Source organism: Fragaria vesca, linkage group LG5 (genome assembly GCF_000184155.1).
Source record: "Fragaria vesca subsp. vesca linkage group LG5, FraVesHawaii_1.0, whole genome shotgun sequence".
NCBI classification, from domain to species: domain Eukaryota; kingdom Viridiplantae; phylum Streptophyta; class Magnoliopsida; order Rosales; family Rosaceae; genus Fragaria; species Fragaria vesca.
In genome coordinates, this window is record NC_020495.1 from 25254494 (window position 1) to 25279196 (window position 24703).

General features: G+C 38.4%; 3 protein-coding genes and 1 non-coding gene across 4 annotated transcripts; 2 read left to right on the forward strand and 2 right to left on the reverse strand.

Annotated features, from left to right (window-relative positions):
- The first annotated feature begins 7394 nt into the window (after positions 1 to 7394).
- On the forward strand, positions 7395 to 7465 carry TRNAG-CCC. Its single transcript has one exon. It is a non-coding gene; the product is annotated as a tRNA-Gly (tRNA).
- Positions 7403 to 13718, reverse strand: LOC101310610 (ABC transporter F family member 3-like). Its single transcript, XM_004300441.1, has 17 exons — positions 13458 to 13718; positions 12832 to 13237; positions 12462 to 12670; positions 12223 to 12369; positions 11654 to 11782; positions 11452 to 11553; positions 11178 to 11324; positions 10620 to 10682; positions 10359 to 10405; positions 10188 to 10247; positions 9876 to 9958; positions 9495 to 9589; positions 9196 to 9282; positions 8671 to 8758; positions 8417 to 8502; positions 8227 to 8289; positions 7403 to 8101 (listed from the first exon to the last, which is right to left on the reverse strand). Exons 1-17 carry the CDS (start codon positions 13659 to 13661, stop codon positions 7979 to 7981), a joined length of 2139 nt encoding a protein of 712 aa, XP_004300489.1. The 5' UTR covers positions 13662 to 13718; the 3' UTR covers positions 7403 to 7978.
- Positions 13719 to 14989: 1271 nt separating this feature from the next.
- LOC101310900 (glutamine-dependent NAD(+) synthetase-like) lies at positions 14990 to 19806 on the forward strand. Its single transcript, XM_004300442.1, has 13 exons — positions 14990 to 15183; positions 15341 to 15646; positions 15826 to 16049; positions 16223 to 16326; positions 16531 to 16665; positions 16927 to 17095; positions 17466 to 17601; positions 18139 to 18277; positions 18394 to 18570; positions 18669 to 18836; positions 18999 to 19094; positions 19196 to 19324; positions 19415 to 19806. The coding sequence occupies exons 1-13, from the start codon at positions 14990 to 14992 to the stop codon at positions 19625 to 19627; spliced, it is 2190 nt and encodes a 729-aa protein (XP_004300490.1). The 3' UTR covers positions 19628 to 19806.
- Positions 19807 to 20356: 550 nt separating this feature from the next.
- Positions 20357 to 23983, reverse strand: LOC101311193 (luminal-binding protein 5-like). The gene is made up of 8 exons (XM_004300443.1): positions 23811 to 23983; positions 22874 to 23141; positions 22571 to 22785; positions 22237 to 22479; positions 21664 to 22143; positions 21407 to 21561; positions 21225 to 21307; positions 20357 to 21136 (listed from the first exon to the last, which is right to left on the reverse strand). Exons 1-8 carry the CDS (start codon positions 23866 to 23868, stop codon positions 20635 to 20637), a joined length of 2004 nt encoding a protein of 667 aa, XP_004300491.1. The 5' UTR covers positions 23869 to 23983; the 3' UTR covers positions 20357 to 20634.
- Between the last annotated feature and the right edge of the window lie 720 nt (positions 23984 to 24703).

The window sequence follows — 24703 nt, forward strand, 5'->3', positions numbered from 1 at the left end:
CGGTTTAGTTTCCTTCCACCTCTTCGGTTCCCTCCTAATGGCTATTTAAATTTGTTAGTTACTTTTCATCGTTGTTTAAACGTGCAAGACATATTGTATCTAATATTTTGTCGAATATGTTAACAAATCACAATGAATTAACCACTTCATGATGTATCTTTCATTTGCTATAAGATTTTTCATGGTGATCTTAATTTTATCAAGTTAAACTAATTGAGTTCATCTTTTATATTTAAATTTCCTCCAAAATCTCAATTTATTCGTATTACATTGTTAGGAGTGCAATCATGTTTTCTCAACTATCAAAAGCTGTATATTATGTTCTTCATGGTGACAAAGTTTAATGAACAGTCCAACACAAATTGGATGCTTGATGCCTGGGCAACACGTCATGGATGAAGTAAGAAACTTGTGTCCCGCGCATCATTCAAATCAAGTTGATACTAGTGATCATGAAAATGATATTCTCGACGTGAAGATGATACAATTGCTCTACAACCATACATCACGTCAGTGGGATGTAACCATGTCACTTTGCAAGGCTTGTGAAAATGAACAACATTTTGTATGGAAACGATTACTACTGCTGTGAGGAAACCAACACTGTTATTTTAACTCCAGCTGATCGATATGTTACTGTTCTTTAGCTCTTGATATTTGGCTTCACTCTAGTGCCGGAGCTCGTAGTGTAACTATCAATTTCATCTATTTAATCATGTCCCTTCTAGCAAGGTAGTGCCATGGAGTTGAGAACAGAAGAGAAATGTGGGAGCCGCAGAATGGAAACGTGGATGGAAGTTGGAACAAGAAGTTTAGGGGAAGCTGGGTAATATCCGATTTCCAGACTATTCTTATTATCTGATATTGCTTTGAATAATAATAATAATAAGGTATCCCATTTTCCCTACGACAGAAATCCTTTTCCAGCTAATATAATATATGGTAATTAAATCATAGTGGTTGTAAAGCTAGGGGTCAGACTCAGAAACCCAGAACCTGAACTCAGGAAAACTACGTATCAAGTATCATCAATCATCATCATCATCACATACATGAAGGATTCTGTAGCTGGTCAAATTGGGATCTTCATCTGAAAGTGGTCAAAAGGCTACCCTCATCCTTGTTCAGAGAAGTTAATATCATCAATGGACTATCCAAGATTCCAAGGTACTAAAACTAAAGAAGTTCCATGTATCCAAGCACGTCGTGATATGTTCTACTCGAGCTTCTGTGGTCCAAGTGCCCTTGGCAATAAATCCTAGAAGAAAATGAAGCAGAGACTAATGATATTAATGGTTTGTTCACCAGACAACCAACTGGAGGTCCGGATATTAGACCATCTAGCTGGGAAAGCAGAAGCAGAAGCCAGAAGCCAGAGGCCAGAAGCAGAAAAGCAGTAGCTTCCTGGCTGACTAATGCAGTCACTCTGCAGGGCCTTAACTACTACCGTCCAAAACAATATACTTTACCGACTCTGCTCTCAAACAGGAACAGAAACAAAAGCATTTAGTTACTCCTTCAAAAGATTCCTCCATTTTTCTATATTGCTGAGATAACCAGCTGCAAAAGAGATATAGGAGGAGAAACACAAGAGAGGAGAAGGAGTCGTCAAGTGTTCATGAAGCCGTCAACAAGTTCCCTGAAAAAGGAAACGAAAGACCAGACAGCCAAGAGTATTTTGAAGGAGAAGAAAGCGAGGCTGTACATTATCAAAAGGTGTATTTTGATGCTAATATGTTGGAGGGAAAATGCAGATTAATAGTCCTGGTAAGGTTTAACCATTCATGTTAAATTTTCTGGGTTTTTTTCTTGTGTTTATGTAACATGCATGGTGATGCCCCTAGGAGGTGAGTGGAAGAGAGATGTGAATATTAAACATCAAAATGTATAAAGTTGCTGCATGTTGATCCTTTCAAGTGATTATACGATTATAACTTCTCTGATAGATGCACCACAAAAACACAGAGATGAACTCAAGCAAAAGGAAAAAATTCAGATGGAAAACCAAACAAATTATTCATTGAAATCATGGAATGAGGTAGCATTAGAAAACCAGAGTTGTTTTCAGTTCTAAATCCCTATTAGTTATTCTTAGTCAGTGACTCAGTATAGGTGGTTCCAGAAAAGTTTCAATGGCATCTGGAAAACATCCAAAGCTCACTTTTGCAAAACCATTAATAAACTGAAGAGATCACAACCACTATAGGCCACCGGAAGCCACTACTGTTTCACTCAGGACCGTTAGAGACACCATGCATGTCTAAAGAGCTGGCTTTCCACATGAAGTTATATGGGTATCACGGAGATAGGTGAAACATATTTCAATCCTGATACACATCACATAGAAAATCAGAAGAACTAAATAATTTCAAGGCATTCTTAACTTCTGACATCGTTCCTGATTCGCCATGGGAAGAAACAGGGTTGAGGTGGAAACGCAGCAAATAAAAATATCCGGGGTTCAACTCTGTGTTCATAAAATTTGAATGTAGAAGCCAGAAGGTACTGCGGTTATATAGATGGTGACTTGAACATGAACTCTGTGAGACTAGGTCACCACAAAGAACACATCATTGATCATTTTAGCTAAATTGGTCAAGTGAAAGTGTAGTATGGCTCTAACAGGGATTACAACTTCATAAATTAAAAAGATCGACGAGGTATAGCTGAACCTGAATCAATCTATTGGCTTTTATTCTGGGTAAAAAGAGGTGAAAATCATTCTGAACAGAATCCCTTATTCATCAACCAATACACCATCATTGTGCTCATAACAATCAAAATCTGCCAGATAAAATTCAGGTCTACGAGCAAAGTAGCTGTAATTAGAATTCTCTTCTCTTTTTTGCGTTATTCCCAATCTGCATATTTATGAATCTCTATGTATACTGGCTATACCGGTGTGACGGCATTGATGAAAGTATCGCTGGAAGACCAGAATGAGGTTCCTCTGGTGCCTGTGCCGCTGTGACGCCATTGTTGGAAGTAAGGTGGTTAAAGACATCAGCTGCAGAGCTGATGGAGATGATGCAAGTCAAGAGGAGGATTAGCATCAGATATTAGACGGAACCAGTCATTTTGTGGATCTCTAGCTAAGGCTTTTCGCGGTATTTGTTGCAACTTATATGTCGAATGAGTAAACTTCAATATAAGGCTTTCCCCTTATATGTGTCTATAATCTGGATTGTCTCACTGAAATAGTGAGCACCAATTTCAGCCTTGGTTGTAGATATCATAATAACTGATTTCCTATGGAGGGGCAACAAACTTAAACAAGAGAATCATGAGACTATTACATGCCTAATTAGAAGTATACATCGCACTAGAGTACGGTTATTAGAACCTCTAGATTTGCTTAGTATACCTCTCTATCTCTTTACACCTCCTTTTTATTTTTAAAAACAAACATTTGCTCATTAGACCTCTTTTTAAATTTCTAAATAACCTTAGGTTTGTTATTCATATATATTTCAATAATGGGTGCGGCTATTTCCACCCCACTAAATGCTCAGTTCACCCCACGTCTAATTTTTTACCTTTAAAATTCCAATTCTGCCATTAAAATTTTGTGAAAATCTAGTTTTTATTTTCTTTCTTTTAACTTACAATTACAAAAATGATAAAATATATACAAATATTTCATCAATATAATTGACACATACCTCCATTCTTCTTAAACCACATCCTATGTTCTTCTCAATCTCTTTCTTGAGTTCTTTCTTTACGATTATGAATATTATATATATATATATATATATGAAATACTATGTTTAAAAGCCCATAAATAAAATTAAAATAAAAACGAACAATCCCATATATCACACTGTATAACCACCATGTTATAGATTGAAGTGATTCTCAAATATGATTTGAAAAATGTAGAGATTTGTTTTTTTTTTTTTCCAATGTAAATATGTAGAGAATTGGTGTTGTTTGGATTTTAGTTTAATATTATATTTTCATAAAAATTCTTAATTGTGGGGTTAGTATTGGAATATTTAGTTTAAAATTGAAATGCGAGGTGAAAAAAGCATTTGGTGGGGTGACAATAGCCGCACCCTTCAATAATTTACTCATTATACATCTTATTCACTCTCTAGACCTCCCACATTTTTTTTTCATTTTGCATGCAAACATCTAATTTCAGACCTCGATTGCTTGATTTTTTTTTCTTCTTCTCTTTTTTCATGAAAACCTCTTTGTCAACCTCAATTCTTTGATTTTTTATTTTTTGCATAGAATGTCATTAACCTCTATCATTTGATCAAATTGTAAGAACGATTTTTCGATGACAACAATTTTAAAAAAAAAATTTATTCAAATCATGAATCGCTTTAACAATCAATTGCAAAACAATATAATATATGAATTAATGATATGCACCCAGAAATCTTTGACCTAGAAGAAAACCCCAAGAAGGCCTATCTCGTCGACCACCACTCCATGCAAGTCCTCGAGGAGAAGATTCATTCACAATAACTATTAAAGTAAGACATTTCTCTTGTAGAATAGAGATGACATTTTCAGATTAATGTTCCAGAAAAAAAAAACTATAAAATATTATCCATATGCACCCAAAAACTTTCGACCTAGAAGAAAAACTCTAAGAAGGCCAATCTCGTCGACCACCACTCTATGAAGCATGTCCTCGAGAAGAAGATTCCTTCACAAGAAGAAGAACAAGACAAGGAAGAAGAAGATCAAGAAGAAGATTACGAAGAAGACGTTTTCTAAACTAAACGAAAATCAAGAGGAAGAAGAAGAAGAACATATCATGAATCAAAACAAAAATTATATTAGTATTGAAAAAGTACCTTGTTTGAAGGTTTTGAAACAGAGGATTGTGTCTTTGTCAATGGAGATTCTTCCATTAGGTGTAGTAGTTCTTTGAGCATCGGTTGCACTTAGGTTTAGGGTTTATAGACTCCTCACGTTTTGTATCATTAATTAACTTGAGACAAAAAAAAAAAAATGAAGAATACTAATCTGAGTACAATTTTTATTGTGTGAAATTCAATGTCTATTACTGTCCTTTTTGTATGAGGTTATATTTGTAATCCAATAAGTCAAAACAGATAGAGGTATACTGAGCAAATCAAGAGGTCCTAATAGCCGCACTCATCGAGCTAGGTTAACTGCTGAATAGAGTATTAGATATGGTTATATGGGACTTAAAACATTATAACAAGGCACAAGGATTCTATCATTTCAAGCGGCAGATGGTGTGCAATGAGGGTATAGAATATCAACTAAAAGTTAAGATAATCATCCAACAGCTGAATCGAAGTTCTTATTCTAAGGTCTTTATTGGAAACGACCCCTTATATATATAGGCATATAAATGGAGAACAATGTTGGGAGGAAGCTGCAGATTTAAAGTGTTACTGTCCTTGTATGTGTTAGAGATGAAGAGGGAGAATCAAATTGTAAAGATAATGTTGCCTCGGATCAATCCTTTCAAGTGCTTATAACTACTTTCTTCAAAGATTGATACAATATCATCTGGGAGTAACACAAAGCCAGTAAAAGGCACCAGTTGTGCATTCGAAGACAGATGTGTAAGGGGTAAAGAGTATTAAGAGAGCTAATACTAGTATCACCAGACGCAGAAACAGGAGATAATTAAGAGAGCTAGGAGATTTGTACAGACAGACATTAAGTATTTTGTGTGGGGGGTGGTGGTGTGTGTAAAGCCCCAAATAACCACTGGTGTATTTTCAGGTTTTACATGCCTTGGGATCAATTAATACCCCAGAATAGTGGACATCTTGGAAACGTTCTAGGATTCAAGGCTAACTTCAGGTGAAACCACACAAAAGAAAACAAAGAAACATATCACTCCTGTATGAAAGATGGCTTTCCACGTGAATCTGTTTGGGATCATAGAGACAGGTGAAATATTTCCAGCTCCGTACACAAACCAAAGACAAATAGAAGCAAACAATTTAACAAAACCTCAAAGCTACTTCTACAAAACAACACCGACTCTATGGGGATGAAAGTGTTGAGATCAGACGAGCAGCAATTCGGTCTATGCAGAAAGTATTGAGACTTGTACAAATGATGACTTGAAGTATCATGTAAGAGTAATACTAGGTCACTAAAATCACAAAATTACCATAAGACCAAACAAACCATAGATCCTTGTTTCTAATTTGGTCAGGTGGGAGTGCATAATAACTCAACAAATCCAGCAGTAGGTTCCTATTAGTAGAAATTCAAAAATATGACATAGTTGCAGCACCACCCGAATGTCTAATCGGATAAGCCGATCGCAATGTGACACTAATTTGGTACCGATCAAGAGATTATGCAAGTAACATCGGCTATAGAATTCAAATCAGCTCCAATCAACAGCATTGCTAATTAGGATCATAATTTCATAAATCCCTCGCAATTCGATTCGATTAGTTTCAATACTTCCAACCAAAACAAATCATAAATTTCAACGAATCAAGAATAAGTTAAACTCGATCATTCAACAACTCATATACATATTCCACATTCAGATCCAGAAAGCAGCACGAGCTGTTTTTAGCAGAATCCAGTTACAAAAAAAGAAAGCGGAGATCTAACCGAATCAGACGGGGAGCTGAGCGACGTCGTTCGGGTGGTGTTGTTGCTGATCGGGGTGGGCGAGATTGGTGAGAGCCAGGGGGTGGTGTTCGGCCTCGTCATCATCGTCGTCTTCGGTGGCGACGTTGACGCAGGAGAAACGCTCGAGGGAGGAGAAGAAGGCGGAGGAGACGGTGGCGCTGACCCAGCCGGCGACCTGGTCAATCGTCTCCCGGGATATGATGGCCGTGTTATTATTAGCGTTGCCGTCTTCCATTTTTTCTCTAATCCTGCTTCCGATTTTGACTTGGGTTTTATAGAAGGCTGAGTTTCTTATTTGCTACTATTTTGCTCATTAATACACGGCTAGGATTAGAAGTCAAAATCCGATTTACACGAATAGAACCGTTTTCAACAAATATTCCGAGTTTGACCAGAGGTAAGATTCATTGTGCTTATTTTCACCTAAAGTTCCTAGTTTCCTTGATTAGCAACCTTGTTTGCCTCCTAATGTGCTCATTTAAATTGTTCCGAGAGATTATGACTATGGCTTTCTTAGACACAACTGGAGAGATGTTCGATGGTTAGCTACTGCTATTTATAACATTTTATACGTCTTATAAATTACCTTGATTTTTTGTGTAATGAGAATGAATTTGGATTTACGTCTAGATGAGACCATGTAAACATTATTGGATTTACATCTAGAATGATTGTTCGTTACTTCATTAGCAATTCACGAGTATATTGCAAAGCCACAGTTTTGGTGCTAAATAATGAATAATCCATGTAACTTGAAAAGAGACCAAATTGTATTAACAAGAGCAAATGAGCAACAAGCGCATCTGGTGTAGTGGTATCATAGTACCCTCCCACGGTACTGACCAGGGTTCGATTCCCTGGATGCGCAAATCTTTTTGCATCTTGAAATCTTTCTGCGTTCACCTTCATATGCACTATGTAGTTACGAAAATCTGCGCTACATGCTTTTTGCTCTTTTGACAAAAACTAGTGTTCGTAATAGACAGCGTTGGAACTGGAATTAACCATTGTGCTTCACTTTCATGCCAATAAGACACCAAACTCAAGTTAGCACTCCTAGTTCTTCTATCCATAACCAAAACTATTGAAAACTATATCAATACCCTGCTGATTAAGCATATAGTATGCACATTTCCCATACTCTTCATTCTTGCTCATATAAACTTTTAATCCAACAAATGTAATAATCTTACTAAGCCATTTCACTGGAACAGACCGAAAACTTAGAAGTATTCTGGTATACATTGTATCTCTGCCACACATGTATCTGGCAGACAGGCTCCAGAACAGTGTGTTCTTCATGGCGTTCAAACATTTTAATTTACCACAATCTAGTGCTTCATCACCATGGGGACTTCCTGTTAAGTATGATAAACTTTCTTTAATGCGACTGCAGTAGCTTCTTGTAGTCCTGGAAAGTGCCATGGAATGGTGCTATCTTGCCTTCTGATACCACCCATAGCTCATCCACACTTCCAGAGATCAGATGCTCGTCGTGACTAACCTGTAAGCAAGAACATAGACCAACTTTAAACAACAAACCAGTACAGGATGATCATAGTCATACTAGTTTCTTAAATAACTTTGATACAGCTAATGGGAACAATGAAGAGATTCATGATGATGTACCATGAGAATGCCTCCTTGGAAGATAACAAGACCTTGAATCAATGCCTCCACAGCATCCAGATCCTACATCATTTCAATGTAAAAAGCAATCAGTTAAGGAGGTGTTGTTTTCTTCATATCATGCAAGCAATTCAAAAACCAGATAATTATCCATGCAAAATAATATATAACAACAAGGACTGTGACTTGCCAGATGATTGGAGGGCTCATCAAGCAGTATTATGTGTGGCTTCTTGAAAGTTATCTTTGCAAATGCAACTCTGCTTTTCTGACCACCTACCATCAAAATAGATCCGGCATGAGTATTAAAGATCAATGCTCAGATTAATCAGGAAGTAACACCAAAGCCGTCCTGATCTTTATGAGCTGGCCAGTCAAATCCAGTATAGTTTTATATCATGAATGTAACAATTTGAAATTGACATCATGGAATAAGGAAAATACCAGACAGAGTGTACATTGGCTGCAGTGCGAGATTTCCAGTTACACCGAAAGAACCCAAGTGAGATCTGAGCTTCTGTTCAGGCACTCCCTGCAAAGGAAAAACAAGGTTCTTTAGTTTGGCGATAGTAAAAGCATGACAAATATGACAGCAAGATTTTGTTTCCCCAAAAGAGATTAAAGCACCAGAAGGGGTAGATCAACGTCCATTAGAAATCTGGCCCACCTAAAATGAGTTTGTGATATTTCACAGTAGTGAAATCAACCACATGTCCAAATGGGCCTGTCTTGAGCACAATTTAACCTGATATAACAGTGGATTTTTTTTTTTGGCAGAACTCCATCTTCTGTTCAATGATGTACAGAAGAAGAGCCGAATGTTTAAAGACGAGGTCCCCGGTTATATTATTGATTATAAATGCGGATGTCCTAGAACTTCAGAAACAACTCATAGAGACTACCCATTGGAACAGGACTAAAAATGTAACATTAGAAAGGGATCCGACAGTGGTAATTTTGAGGACTTACTGGGAAGCACCGCATCATATACAGCAGAGGATTGGAAGTTAGATCTAGCCCGTCAACGTGATGCTGACTGAAAACAGCAATGCGGACCTGAGATAGAAAACTGTAAGTCTTCTTGGAAGATTAAGCATATGAAATAACTCCCATGTTGCTAGGAGTCACGCAGAGGCATAAACCTCTATATCTTATGTCATTACACAAGGCACATTAAGAAAATGAGAAGCATATGTACCAATGAGGTTAATGAATGACATATACATTTATATACATGATGTCATGATAATATACAAATGCATTAGTACCTTAGCTGACCGGAAAACTGTCCCAGAGGTTGGTTGCAGCTCTCCTGCAATTAGCTTCAGTATAGTTGATTTACCAATACCATTTGGCCCAACCACTGCAAACAATTAGACACCCACATATAACCAGGTGAATATGGAGAACAAACAGTAAACTAGATAAATTCTTATTTTTTATCAAGAAAAGATGTGTCTATACATTCCATAAATAAATGGAGTGTCAAAACTGAAGTGTTAGAATGAAATGTTGTTTTCCACTGAAAACAGAAAGCAGGTGGAAGAAGTGGTGTTGATATATATCACAATACTCATCCAGAACATCAAATGAGAATAATGATCTTTTCATATTGAAAATCTAAAATTCAAATGGAGTAGCATCCTTACTTGCAATGCGGCTGTCTAGGTCAATTCCAAAATTTAAATTCTTAAACAAAAGGGGTCCACCAGGATAACCAAATGATGCATCACTGCAAGTACATATTATCAAAAACATAAGTACTCAATCCATGGATTGAAGGCAGAAGTGGAATAATGAAAGGTAGGATAAACTTGGACAAAAAAAAAAGAACTTAAAGTACGCTAAGGATCTAAATTTACTTGCAGAAAATAAATGAAAGCTACAATTAAGGCACCCTAAACAAGAGTCCCCTGGGGATGGGGTGTGTGAACAGTTAGAGCCTATATGATTTTACAAACCTGAAACTTATTATAGGAGCACCAGGTCTGTCGTCTGGAGTTGGGAATTCAAATTTATAGCTGCATAAGAAAATGCCAGACCCGATTAATCAAGTAAAGATGGAAAGATAAACAATAAGAAAGTTCAATCAAAATGCTGTTTATAGAACACGATAACATAACAGTACATACTCGGGGTCGTTTACAATTTCATCCACATGTCCCAACCGGTCCAATGCCTGCATATAAGTAAAACAGAAGACATAAGTTTCTTGTAAATCACTAATATAATTACAGCCAGCTAAATGAACTGCATATCAACGAAGATAACTTGTCTAAATCATAATTGTCTAAATATACAAATATGGGATTCAGAGGTATAGTGATTTACTTTTCTGAACATACAAATAGCTTCAGAAATAGTATGAACATATGAGAATCAATTAAAAGCACCTTAATTCTGGATTGCACGAGTGCGGCCCTCTTTGCATTATAGCGGAACTTATCAATGAAAGCCTGCGGATCAAAGTAAACATTCGCTTATCAAACATACTTCATTGTAATTCAAAAATACATGAAAGAGAGAGGTAAGACAATTAGACAAGAATATATAACTGAGACAATAATTCAACATTTGAAACACGTGATTATCTATGATCTCAAAATGAAAGCTTTGTGCAGAGAATTGCCAAATCAAGGCACAAAAAAAGATTAAAGTAGATAAAAAAATGAAACTGAACGAGTCGTTATGTTAGCAATCATTATAGAAATAACAAAGGCCAACCACCAGGTTACTTTTCCAACACAATGCAGAAATAGACAAAAAGTAAGTGATTTTAGGGAGTAAAAAGAATTTAATTCACCTGAATCTAACTACTATAGACAAGGTGGATTTTTGTTTTTTGTTTTTTTTTTAAGAAGCAGAAAGGAGATCAGAGTACAATTGAAATTACATATAATCAAAGTGTAATCTAAGTGCTGTAGACAGGAAGAATTGGTATGATGAAAGACCTGCATATGATTTCTTGAGCGCTCGTTAGATTCAAATGCTTTCTGTTGATTCTTGAGCTGCTCGATTCTTGTCCTCTCATACGTATCATAGTCACCTTTGTACGCGGTCAACTTTTGCCCATGAAGATGAAGGATATCTGTTACCACCTGAAAAATTACAGAACATAAAATGAGGCATCTGAATGGATAATATATGTGCAAGTGTGTAACAGATAGGAACTGAGCTTTGAATATGACCAAATGAGAAGAAAAAAAAAAAGGCACATAAAATTACCGAGTTCAAGAATTCTCTAGCGTGAGAAACAATGATACATGTTTTTGGCCACTTCACCAGGTAAGACTCTAGCCAAAGGACAGCATGAAGATCAAGATGGTTCTGAAAAGTGAAAAGGATATACGTAAGGGGAGAAATGAAACATACGTGCAAAATATTACAGAATTTTAATGAAAATCCCATAGGGGTCTGAGCAACACACTGTGGGTTCATCAAGCAGTAACAAGTCAGGCTCTATAAAGAGGGCACGAGCAAGGGCTATTCTCATTCTCCATCCTCCAGAAAATGTTTTAGTTGCTTTTTGCTGCATCTCAGGAGAGAAACTAAGACCCTGTAACATTCCTGGTCAGTAATAATCCAGAGAATAATAAACTAAAATTGCTATATTGCAGCTAACAGTATTATTTCATTTCTCATAATCCAGAAAAAAATCCATACATCATGGCATCATGCACCCAAATTTTAAACACATGTCGCAGCATCTTATCAAAATTTGTTTGAACAGCAGGCAGCATTGTTGTTTCATAAGTTTCAAAGTATTTGATGGGCTAAGCAATTTATTTCTCTCATCATTCTTCACTTCAGTATAAAGCAAAAAAATTCAACAACTCAAAGGAAGAGCATTTATAGCCTCCTTGCCCATTTTTCTCTCACTATTAATTTTATTTCTTTTAGCCAGCCATGATCATCATGAGTTTTGATGTTCGATACAAGCTCATGTCAAGAAGACATACATTTAGTCTTTGATAAATTAATAAATGGAGAACTGACCGCAAGAATGGAAGCTGCACGTGACTCTGCAGAATCAGCATCGATGAACTCAAGCCTCTTGTATACCTCCTGAAGCCTCAGTCCAATGGCATCTTTGTCAATTTCTTCATTGCTCTTTCCCATTGCTTCCTCTAGCTCCAGTTCTCTCTTCAGGTTATAATAGTTCACAAAGAGCATAAGCATCGCATCCGTCAAGAATTCAGGAAAAAAAAAAAAGCAAAAGTATATATGAATTGAACCTGTTGAGCAAGGAGCCGAACTTCCTCTTCCAAAAGCTGGCTTCTTTCAATATCAGTGTTAACAACACATTGCAAGGCTGATGTATCATCACCTGCCACTTCTTGCTCCACGTGCAATATTTGGCAGCTATTAGGAATGCCATCAATGGCATGCATAGCCAAGTGCCTAAGAAACGTAGTTTTCCCAGTACCATTTCTTCCAATAAGGCCTGTATAAACCACAAAGCAACTAAAATGTCAAATGCTTCAACAACTTTACATATAAGAAACTACATGTACCATCAGATCCTATTGGACATTCTAACAAATGATCCTTATCAATCGAAACGCCAAATCAAGAGGATCTTAATCCACTGAAAAGCAAACTCACCATAATGTCTTCCAAAAGTAAGTGTAACCGAACCATCCACAATAAGATCACGTCCACCCACAGAAACATTGAAGCCTTCCAGATGGAGATCCTTGATATTTGCGCCGCCGCCACCATCATGATTTACAGTCACAACAGGCATTCCTGCCCTAGCTGCTTCCATTTCTGCCAAATGCATTTGATATTGCTGCTCTCTTTGGCGCTCATCCTTCCTCTTTCGTCTATCTAGCTTGGCCCGATCACGCTCAGTTAGCACAGGGCCATCAATGATCTCCTGCTTCTTCTTCGGTGCTTGCCCCTCATCCATTCCATCATCCATTCTCACCGGTGCCGCAAGACTCCGCACAGTCGGTTTGGCTTTAACCAACCCATGCTTCCCAAACTTTTCGGTTAATGTACTACAAACCTATCACATTTAAACAAAAATACAAATCACAATCAAAAATCTTAGTTCATGCCTAATCGTAACTCGTTTAGTACAGTGTTCAACAAAAATCAACAATTGCATATCTAAATTTCACCTAATTTTAATTAAACTGAGTTTCAAACTTCCAATGCAATAAGCTCAATGTAGAAACTAAGCTATATGTTCAGAGAAACCAAGCAAAACGAATCAACGAACTCACCGAGCGGCACTCATCGAAGTCAGTGACGCAGCCAGCAGCGACGAGGAGCTCGCCGAGAGCGTCGAAGGCGCCTTCTCCGTCGTCGCCGAAATCGAAGTCCTCGTCGGCGAGGACGTTGATGATGTAGTCGATTATAGGTCGGTCGACTTCCTCGGCTCTGCGGCCGAGAACGTCGTGGACCAATGAGCTCGCCACCGTCGTCATTCCGGCGACGCCGATTCAGAAATAAGATATTGGTTTCGCTGCGCCAAGGGTTTTGAGGAGATTTGGAGTTACCACGATAAAGAAAGAGCTGGGGCTTTTCAAGGCTCAGAGAAGTAAAAAGGAGGGTAATCCACACGACGCCGTTTGACCTTTTGGGATTAATTACGAAAAAAACTTAACCTCAGTAATTCTTGCTTTTGAGCCTCGTTACTTAACCTCAGTTTTTTATCGATTGAATGAAGAAAATTGCCAAAAAGACCCCTATGACATCCTAGTAAATTAGTAATGTGATGACCAAGAGTAGCTAGGACATTTGCAATAAAGTTTATCTCTCTCAAAACATGAATAAATTCAATAAATTGAAAACTAGTAGCCAATATTCTGATATCATGAACCAAGGTACTGATACACCAAGAAACTTGAATTGTGTCATTGATCGAATCTATCAAAAGTTTTGAGTCTCCCACTTTAATATCAATAATTGTGGATCAAAGCAGCTTGTAACGCGGTTTTAAGACCAAATGTTTCAATTGTAAAGACATTCGTGCATGTTTGTTTGTTAGGACTAAATGTGACAGTGCTGAATAAGGAGTCCAGTTTAGTTAGTACCGTATTTGATGTCACTAAATACTAAAATAAATTAACTTATGTAACATCTTGTTTTTATTTTAGCCTTCTTAGGTGATGTTATTGTGGGTACTCAAATATGTCATCCTTAGATAGCACCATCATTATAAACTATAAACCAAACAAACTACCATCTAATCACAACACCAAACATGAGTTAATATTAGTACAACTTAAGATACCCAACGTAAGTAAAAAATAAAAAAATATAATGTAGTGCACGATCAAGTACCCTAGTGACTTTACAGAGACAACAGCAGAACCACCTTCATCATTTCGAGTTATAAAACCTACAGAAGCTCAAAGTTACTTAACCTCAGTTACTGAATGAATTACTTAACCTTACTGTATTTTGCTAAATTAAAAAAATAGTAAAGCTGTTAATGGTTAGGTGTCACCGTGTTAGACACTCCTTGAATGTCAGGCCACGTCAAGAGGAGCAAAGCAAACGTGTCAGACCCGGTAGGAGATTTGACCCGCCCAGACCTTCCCGGGGTCCGGGAGCCAAAAAGAACCCAACCGAACGTTTGATTTTCCAAGATTCCAAACACACGGCCAAGAACTTGTTTACATCGCTGACTCTCTAAGCTCTCAAAAACACTCTCAGGTTCGTTTGCATTGCCTTCAAATTTCATCAAGTTTCAACCTTTACATTGAAGTTTGGATTTTTTTTGGCTCAGTCTTTGTTGGGTGCAGAGAAGATGAGGCTGCTGAAAGTTGCAACCTGCAATTTGAACCAATGGGCTATGGACTTTGATTGCAATATCAACAACATCAAGGAGTCCATAGCCAAGGCTAAGGAGGCTGGGGCTGTGATTCGGCTCGGGCCTGAGCTTGAGATTACTGGGTATGGCTGTGAAGACCATTTTCTGGAGCTGGATACTGTCACTCATGCGTAAGTTCATATTAGTTCTTGGTTTTTCCATTCTATGTGTTTTTGGATTTTCATGTGTTTTGTTGGATGATGTAAATGAAATAGTAGGAGATGGAAATATGTTTTTTCGAAGTTTGGTTGTGTTTTGGTGGAGTTTTGAGGAATGTTGTGTTTGCAGGTGGGAGTGTTTGAAGGAGCTGTTAGTGGGGGATTGGACTGATGGGATGTTATGTAGTTTCGGGATGCCTGTGATCAAAGGGTCGGAGCGTTACAATTGTCAGATTCTCTGTATGAACAGAAAGATTATCATGATACGCCCCAAGATGTGGCTTGCCAATGATGGGAATTACAGGGAGCTTAGGTGGTTTACGGCGTGGAAACAGAAAGACCAACTTGTGGAGTTTCAGCTGCCGGGGGATGTTTCCAAGGCTGTGTCACAGGAATCGGTGCCTTTTGGTTATGGATACATTCAGTTTCTGGACACGTAAGTGCCGATCTTAGCTCCATTTGTTTTGATGTTAGTTAGGTTGAAACTGTTGTGTGTCATTGTTTTTGTGGTTCTGTGTCATGGATGGCTTGCTACATTCATGTCTGCATCAGAAATTGTTTATATTCAGTTATTGAGTCTTGCACTTCTAAATGTAAGCATTGTTCCCTTAATAGAGCTGTTGCGGCTGAAATTTGTGAAGAGCTTTTTACTCCCAGTCCTCCTCATGCTGAACTTGCATTGAATGGGGTTGAAGTGTTTCTGAATGCAAGCGGAAGTCATCACCAACTAAGAAAGCTTGATATTCGTCTTCGTGCTTTTATAGGTGCTACTCACACACGTGGAGGGGTGTACATATACAGCAACCACCAAGGGTGTGATGGTGGTCGCCTTTACTATGGTATGTGAAGATCTCTCTGTAGGTGGTAGCACATTTTAGATTGAAGGCACTGTACCATTTCCTTGATGTTACTTGACTCTCTACTTGAAGCTCCTTTGAGAATACTTTGTGTTGAACTTATTGCCATCTGTTGATTAAGGTGTTCTTCATTGACCTATGATTACCTGTACCAGATGGATGTGCTTCTGTTGTTGTTAATGGAGACCTTGTTGCTCAAGGCTCACAATTTTCTTTGAAGGATGTCGAGGTTGTGATAGCCCAAATTGATTTAGAAGCGGTAAGCACTTTTTGCTTCCCACTGCTCCTATGTACAGGGGTGTGTTCTACATGTTTGTTAGAGGCTGATTTTAGTTGCAATGTATTTTGTACCAAAAACTAACAACCTGTCCAATTATACAAGGTTGCTCAATTTGTAAAGAAGATGTATTTATTGATTTTGATTTCAAGAATTCTTACTTTTTTGTTCAACAAATGATGGCAGGTTGCTAGTCTAAGAGGATCTATAAGTAGCTTCCAAGAGCAAGCAAGCTGCAAAACCAGGGTTCCTTCAGTGAAGGCACCATACAACCTTTGTCAGTCTTTTAATCTGAAAATGTGCCTTTCAAGTCCACTTAAGGTTAGTTCCAGTTCTCCTGATTTATGACAAAGTCATAGAAAAGTTGATTTTTCAGTCTTCGTTCATTAGGTGGTTTTCTATAAATAGTTCTTTGTGCTTTCTTTTGTTTCTGTTATAGTCACAATATAATACTCCTTGACTTGATTTTTTTACTGGGAAGAGTTTTACTTCACCTGGAAGTTATTAGTTATCTGGGTAACTTGCACTGTTTTGATAACATGTACGAACTATGGTTAACTCACAAGTACTTATGTTCTGTAGATCAAGTATCACTCTCCTGAAGAGGAAATAGCCTTTGGTCCTGCTTGCTGGTTATGGGACTATTTAAGAAGAAGCGGAGCTTCTGGGTTTCTGCTGCCTCTTTCTGGTGGCGCAGATAGCTCGTCCGTGGCTGCTATAGTTGGCTGTATGTGTCAGCTTGTGGTAAAAGGTTAGTTTTTCTAAACAACTATATTTGGGTGCCATTGACTTGCTGGCTGCATGATGCCTGGGATTATAACCATATATGAGACGTAGAATATATTGATAATTAGCCTTAAATGCTCACTCATGATAGAGTTTACTTCCACATCAGAACCATAACTTTCGAATTAAACTGAGCAAGTTTTTTGCATGAAGTCTAAAACAAGCGTCTAATGTTTAGGATAATGAACATAGAGGTATTGGGAAAGTGGACAAGGATGTATCTCACACTCTCCTTTGGATCTGAATCTGTAGGCAAAGGAAACATCTCTCTTGATAGTGTTATCTTACTGTGAAGTGTCTGAATGTCATTATTAATGATGTACTCTTGCTCGCAGACATTGCGAATGGGGATCAACAAGTCAAAGCTGATGCCATACGAATTGGACAGTACACTGATGGGCAGTATCCTACCGACAGCAGAGAATTTGCAAAACGCATATTTTACTCTGTTTTTATGGGATCTGAAAACAGGTGCCCAAAAATATTTCCGCTTGTGCATTGTGGGATTTTTTTTTCCTTACACTATTGTTCTGACTGCACTCATAGAGAAGACAATAAGGAAATTTTAAGTGCTGATTATGAACCAGTTAGTCTCACTGGTTAGTAACATTATACTGAAGAAAACTTTAATATCTTGGATGGATTATATCTTATAGTAACTAGTGGTGTAGGGTTGTTACACAAGTGCTTCTCTGTCTTCTATTTAGCTAACATCATCTCAATGTGTAATTAAAGCAATGGTCTTGAATATTCCCCTGAATTCAGAAAGGCATCAGAAGTAGTACAAATAACAATTTAGGAAATAGATCCGGAAACACAATGAATTTAATACCAATAAAATTCATGGAATGCTTTTTAGGAGTAATGACAACTGAAACCAATTATTAACAACTAAGTAATGTTTAGCTAAAGGACTGCAGATTCTCCCTTGCCTCAGCATCCTGCAGATTAATTCTCATAATATGATATAAAATAAATAAATAATTGAGTAACTGGGTTTTACTGCAGTTCCGAAGTGACAAAATCACGGGCAAAGGTTCTAGCAGATGAAATCGGTGCATGGCATCTTAATATCAGTATAGATGGTGTTATTTCTGCACTCCTGACGCTGTTTCAAACAGTAACAGGAAAAAGACCACGATATAAGGTAAAAGTTATCTACCCCCAAATTTTCCCTCCTCCCCCTCTTGTCCACCTTGTGTGACACTATCAGGATTTGACCATAAGCAATAATGCTTTGTCGTTCTGGTTTTTGCTTGACAGATAGATGGAGGATCTAATGCTGAGAACTTAGGTCTGCAAAACATTCAAGCTCGAATCCGAATGGTTCTGGCTTTTATGTTTGCATCACTTCTACCTTGGGTACATAACAAACCTGGGTTTTATCTTGTTCTGGGTAGCTCCAATGTGGATGAAGGATTGCGAGGTTACCTCACTAAGGTACTGTTAGTTTTTTACAAATGCATGTCTTCTGGTTGTTTTCTTTTGTCAGCTCTGTGTTGTATGATAATGGTTGCACTCATTTTTCTCTTGCGCAGTATGACTGCAGCTCAGCAGATATAAATCCAATTGGAAGCATTAGTAAGCAGGATCTTCGGTCATTTCTGCGATGGGCTGCCACCCATCTTGGTTACGCATCCTTGGCAGATATTGAAGCAGCACCACCCACTGCTGAACTGGAGCCTATACGTTCCAACTATAGTCAGGTAGATACCTATTAGCTTACACGAGTCGGCAATATGTTTTTTAGCTGCATATTTTGTGATCAAAACATTCTAAAGATAATAGAGAATAAATTATAAAATATAATCTATGCTGTCCTGCGTGAAAGATATTGGTGATCTAATATTGCTTTATCGTGTGAACAGTTGGATGAAGTGGACATGGGAATGACATATGAGGAACTCTCGGTCTATGGAAGGCTACGAAAGATTTTTCGCTGTGGTCCCATGTCTATGTTTAAGGTTTGTCTAATGGTCTGATGTTACTTTTTTAAACTGGTGGGGTATCTGTTATAGTTCTCCAAGAACAGTCATTAAGTCTGGTTCTAATTTCCCTGTTACAGAACCTCTGCTATAGATGGGGTGCAAAATTGACTCCACAAGAGGTCGCTGAAAAAGTAAAGCACTTCTTCAAGTACTACTCCATTAATCGACACAAAATGACAACACTAACACCGTCCTATCATGCTGAGGTATGAGCATGATGACCTTATGATGCTTTGTACAGTGATCCTATTTTTCTCCATCTTACTCAAAGTTCATACATATTTGATTTGTTACAGAGTTATTCGCCAGAGGATAATAGGTTTGATCTTCGCCAATTTCTATACAATGTAAGATGGCCTTACCAGTTCCGAAAGATTGATGAACTTGTAAAAGAGTTAGATGGTGACAGAGTTCATTTGGGAGAATCAAGTGACTTGGGAGATGCTTCACATGGTGGAGGAATGGGAGTCGTGGCAGCAGGCTCAGGCAATCCAAATGTTGGACACTAGTTTCTTATTAATCTAAAACCAAAGATCTTAACACACAATCTGTTTCTGTTTCTATCTCACACATTTTGAAGATTAGTATGAACATTCAAGCTTGACAATCTGTCATTGTATAAACGACGCTGTATATCTGTTTCATTTTCTTAAAGGGTAATATAATTGTCCAAAGGATTTTTATAGAACCATCAACTTCAGCATGAGTACTTGCAGTAAAACACAAGATTTGTACAACTTTTTTTTTGGTCAATAGATTAAGTACTTTCTCTTTCGTTTCGGAATTCCGGAAGCACCTTTTCCCCTGCGTCTATGAAAGCAGCTATCTTCATCCTCCAAAATGGGTACTATCTGGTCGGGTGAATTCAATAATTCAATAATAGACGCCCGTTGGCATTCCAGCCTTTCTTCTCCTTTCACAGAAGGGCAAATAGTGTTTTGAAAGAACTTATTGTCAACCCCTTTCATATATGAATCTGTCTGATTCAGAAGGGAAGAACTTGCATCAAACTTGGAAACTGAAATTAAGTGCTTGGACCAATTCACAGGCTTGCCATAAGACATGAACATCAACACCTCCTCAGTTCGAAATCGGTCGGTCATTCAGATTTCAGAACTGGAATTCTGAGTTCAATAACGAACAGTATGGCCTTTTTTATCTGAAATACAAAATGCCAAATGGTGTTTAGTCCCCAAAATATATGTATGTCTGCCTAAGCAGGGAGAAAGAAGAACTCGGAGAGAGAAACAGACCGGCTATGGAAAAGTGTACCTTTTATCAAAGCAAACAAATTACAAGTACTAACAAAAAGACCTTATAATGTATCATCATCCACCACTTCAACAAAAAAACCAAAGCCAAAGGAGAAGAAATTCAGTCTCCTCCAACTTTTCTACAATCAGAAAAATTACAGTGAGGCTCTCTCCTCCTCTTACCCACCTAACCTATTATAACCCTCTTATCTCTCTTCTCGCATCCACTCTCTAACAAGTGGGCCAATGGAAGTAAAAACTGTTTAGAGCTCATCGTGAGAATCATCATCCTCCTCGGATGCTGATTCACCGCCTGGGGCGCCACCTGACCTCTGGTAGACGGCTGTGATGATGGGGTTGCAGACGGCTTCAACCTCCTTGAGCTTCTCCTCGTAGTCTTCCTTCTCAGCGGTCTGGTTGTCGTCGAGCCATTCAAGGGCTTCCTTCACTGCAGTTTCAATCTTCTCCTTCTCATCAGACTCAAGCTTGTCAGCAAGCTTGTCCTTGTCGTTAATTTGATTCTTCATGTTGTAAGTGTAGGTTTCAAGGCTGTTACGGGCATCAATTTTCTCCTTGACCTTCTTGTCTTCCTCAGCGAACTCCTCGGCCTCCTTAACCATGCGTTCAATCTCCTCCTGGCTGAGGCGTCCCTTGTCGTTGGTGATGGTGATCTTCTCGGATTTACCAGTGCCCTTGTCCTCTGCCTTGACATTCAGGATACCATTGGCATCCACTTCGAATGTGACTTCAATTTGAGGAGTACCCCTGTTCAATTGATGAATAAAATACTGTTAAATCTCTGTAACCAGTAAGATGGCAATTATTTGAGAAGATTTGGACAGCAAAAACAAACCTTGGAGCTGGAGGAATTCCAGTAAGATCGAACTTTCCGAGGTTTCTACAATCCTTTGTCAGACTCCTTTCACCCTCAAAGACCTGAGATCATCAAATTAGGATTCAGCCCACTATAATTACATTATGAATCCGACACTATACTAAGCATCTGGTGATGATAGATTAGTAAAAGAGCAATACCTGAATGGAGACGGTAGTCTGCTGATCCTGGTAAGTGGTGAAAACTTGGGACTTCTTGGTTGGGATCACAGTGTTTCTGGGGATCAACTTGGTCATCACTCCACCAACAGTCTCAATACCAAGGGTAAGAGGTGCAACATCCAAGAGAAGAATATCTGCAATAAATAGAAATATATGTTAAAAGCTATAGTCATCATTCATGTAATTCATAGTAATAAGGTTATAATACTACGCAGTGACAAAGAATGAGTCTGTACCTTTGGTCTCCTCACCACCCTCTCCACTTAAAATGCTTCCTTGTACAGCAGCCCCATAAGCAACTGCCTCATCAGGGTTCACACCCTTGTTTGGTTCCTTGCCATCAAAGTAATCCTTAAGGAGCTGTTGGACCTTTGGAATCCTGGTGCTTCCACCAACAAGAACAATTTCATCAATCTGGCGCTTCTCCAAACCAGCATCATCCATGGCCTTCTTCACTGGTCCCATGGTCTTTCTGAACAAGTCGTTGTTCAATTCCTCAAATCTAGCTCTGGTCAGGGGTTCAGAAAAGTCGGTTCCATCAAAAAGTGACTCAATTTCAACACGGACTTGGTGCTGGCTACTGAGGGCTCTCTTAGCACGCTCAGCTTCCCTCCTCAGTTTACCAAGGGCTCTGTTGTCCTTGCTGATGTCCTTTCCGTGCTTCTTCTTGATCAACTTGATGAAGTACTCCATGATCCTCTGGTCAAAGTCCTCACCTGCAAAGAGAGTAAGCATTGCATCAGCAATCAGCCACACATATTAACTAACCCGAAATGGTAAGCAAGATAAATCAAGCAAAGGATTTCTACCTCCCAAATGAGTGTCACCATTTGTGGCAAGAACCTCAAAGACACCGTTGTCAATTGTCAAGATACTGACATCAAAAGTACCACCACCAAGATCAAAGACAAGGATGTTCTTTTCACCACCCTTCTTGTCCAAACCATAGGCGATAGCTGCTGCAGTTGGTTCATTGATAATCCTAGCAACATTAAGCCCAGCAATGACACCAGCATCCTTGGTCGCCTGTCTCTGAGCATCATTGAAGTATGCTGGTATTGAAAACGAAAACAATGTCAGTAATGATCGATATAAATTAATGTAAACAGGAGGGTGTAAAGCTAAACCATAAGCTTTACTCACCAGGAACAGTAACAACAGCATTCTGGATTTTCTTTCCAAGGAATGCTTCTGCTGTTTCCTTCATCTTGGTCAAAATCATAGCGCTGATCTCCTCGGGACTGAAAACCTTGGTTTCACCATCCTTGATCTTTACTTGAATGTAAGGCTTTCCATCCTGGTTAACAATCTTGAAAGGAAAAAGCTTCATGTCCCTCTGGACCTCTTTGTCAGCAAACCTGCAAAAGAGCATAGGTCAGTATTCACTTCCAACGACATCAAAACAATCACTCTAAAGCATTAAACATATAGAGAGAAGAACATTACTTTCTTCCGATAAGTCTCTTGACATCAAAGACGGTCCTTTCATGGTTGACAGCTGCCTGATTCTTTGCAGCCTCACCAATCAGCCTTTCACTGTCAGTGAAAGCCACCCAGGACGGGGTGATACGGTTTCCCTGGTCATTGGCGATAATTTCCACATGACCGTTCTTGTACACACCAACACATGAATAAGTCGTTCCAAGATCAATTCCAATGACTGTTCCCAACTTGGCAGTCTCCTCCTTTGCGATTGAAATTGCAAAAAGACAGCCTGTTGCAGCTCTCAGCATGTCAGCACAAATACGAATCAAATAATACAAACAACAAAACATATTCTGCACATGCTTCTTAATTCAATTTCTCTCAACATATACAACGATCAACAAACACAAACACTTAATGATCACAACCACATACGTTATCGTAGTATTAAGACAATAACACTACATTGCCAATTGCCAAACAAGATCAACAGTTCCACAGTGTTTGGAAATGAAAATGCCGAATTCATCCAATTACCGATTGTTTAATCCTACTGCCAATTATAACTCTTCTAACTAACTAATCATGTACGTCATTGCTGAATTTTATATACGCGCATGCACAGTAGATCTCAAGCAATTAATACATTAAATTAAAAGCTCTATTAACGTAACTATATCTGCTGAAACTCTACAAACGCATAAGCGAGCATGAACTCATCAAAAACCAGTGTACAAATATACACCGAAAAATTCACTCATTCATTAAGAACGATCATACAGAAATTTCAGATTGCATCGCAAATCACATCGACTCTGAAAACGATCCAAAACCGATTCAAAAACCATTACACCTCTACTAGATCTACCGCATTCTCTCAACCAAATCAAGAACACATAAAATCACAGAATCTGAATCAAAAACAGATCTAACACTGAAAAGGAAGACGAAGACTCACCGAGCGTAACGATCGCCAAGACGATCAGAGAATTGCGCGCTCTCCAGGAGCCAGCCATGGCGTCAGCTCAGAAAGCTCAAGAGTCTTCTTCTCTCTTTGATTCGCTGAGATTCAAATGCAGAGTGAAGGGAAGGCTGTGTAAGGCTGATTTGGTTTCTCTCAGAAATCTGAGTAAGTGTTTAAACCGCGCGTGAGGCTCGGGATTTATAGAGGGAGGTCTGTCGAGTGTCTGTTAAAACCAATTCGTGGAACCATGTCATTTTTGGTGACGTGGCCCAATCACGTTGCGAGGACGGATAGGCCTGGCCAATGGGGATAGACCTCATGTTGGGATGATCTCGACCGTTAGATTGACGAGGACTTTGTACGTGGCGGGTGACCGGGAGAGGTGTATGTGCCTTCCAAGCAACCTCTGGCGATGGGGCTAAACGCACCGTGCTTTAGGTTCAACCAATAAAAGAAATAAAATTTTAAAAAAACGTACGAGCATTAATCTTTTTTCTCAAATTGGAAATATCTGCTCTAGAAGTTTCTTCAATTAAATTTGGTCAATACCTTTTATTTTCAATCACCTTATTTTCTTCTTTAAAAAGAAAAGAGAAAATGTTCTTAAAAAAAGAAAAAAAGAGAAAATAATGAAAAATTGAAAAGGTAATATTGACATGGCAAAAGAGTATTCAGCTTCAACTTTCAAAACTTGACCAGACCAAAATAGACTTCAAATTGCAATCTCTGTATATACGACTAATACAAGTGATGGTGATAAGCAATGGGTTAAAATCGTTACACATCATAATACTAGATCATCTAGTTACTAGAGCAAAACCACATCATCTTGATAGGCTCGTTTGCACACCAACTTATTTCATTATATATAAATATGTGTATTGAGG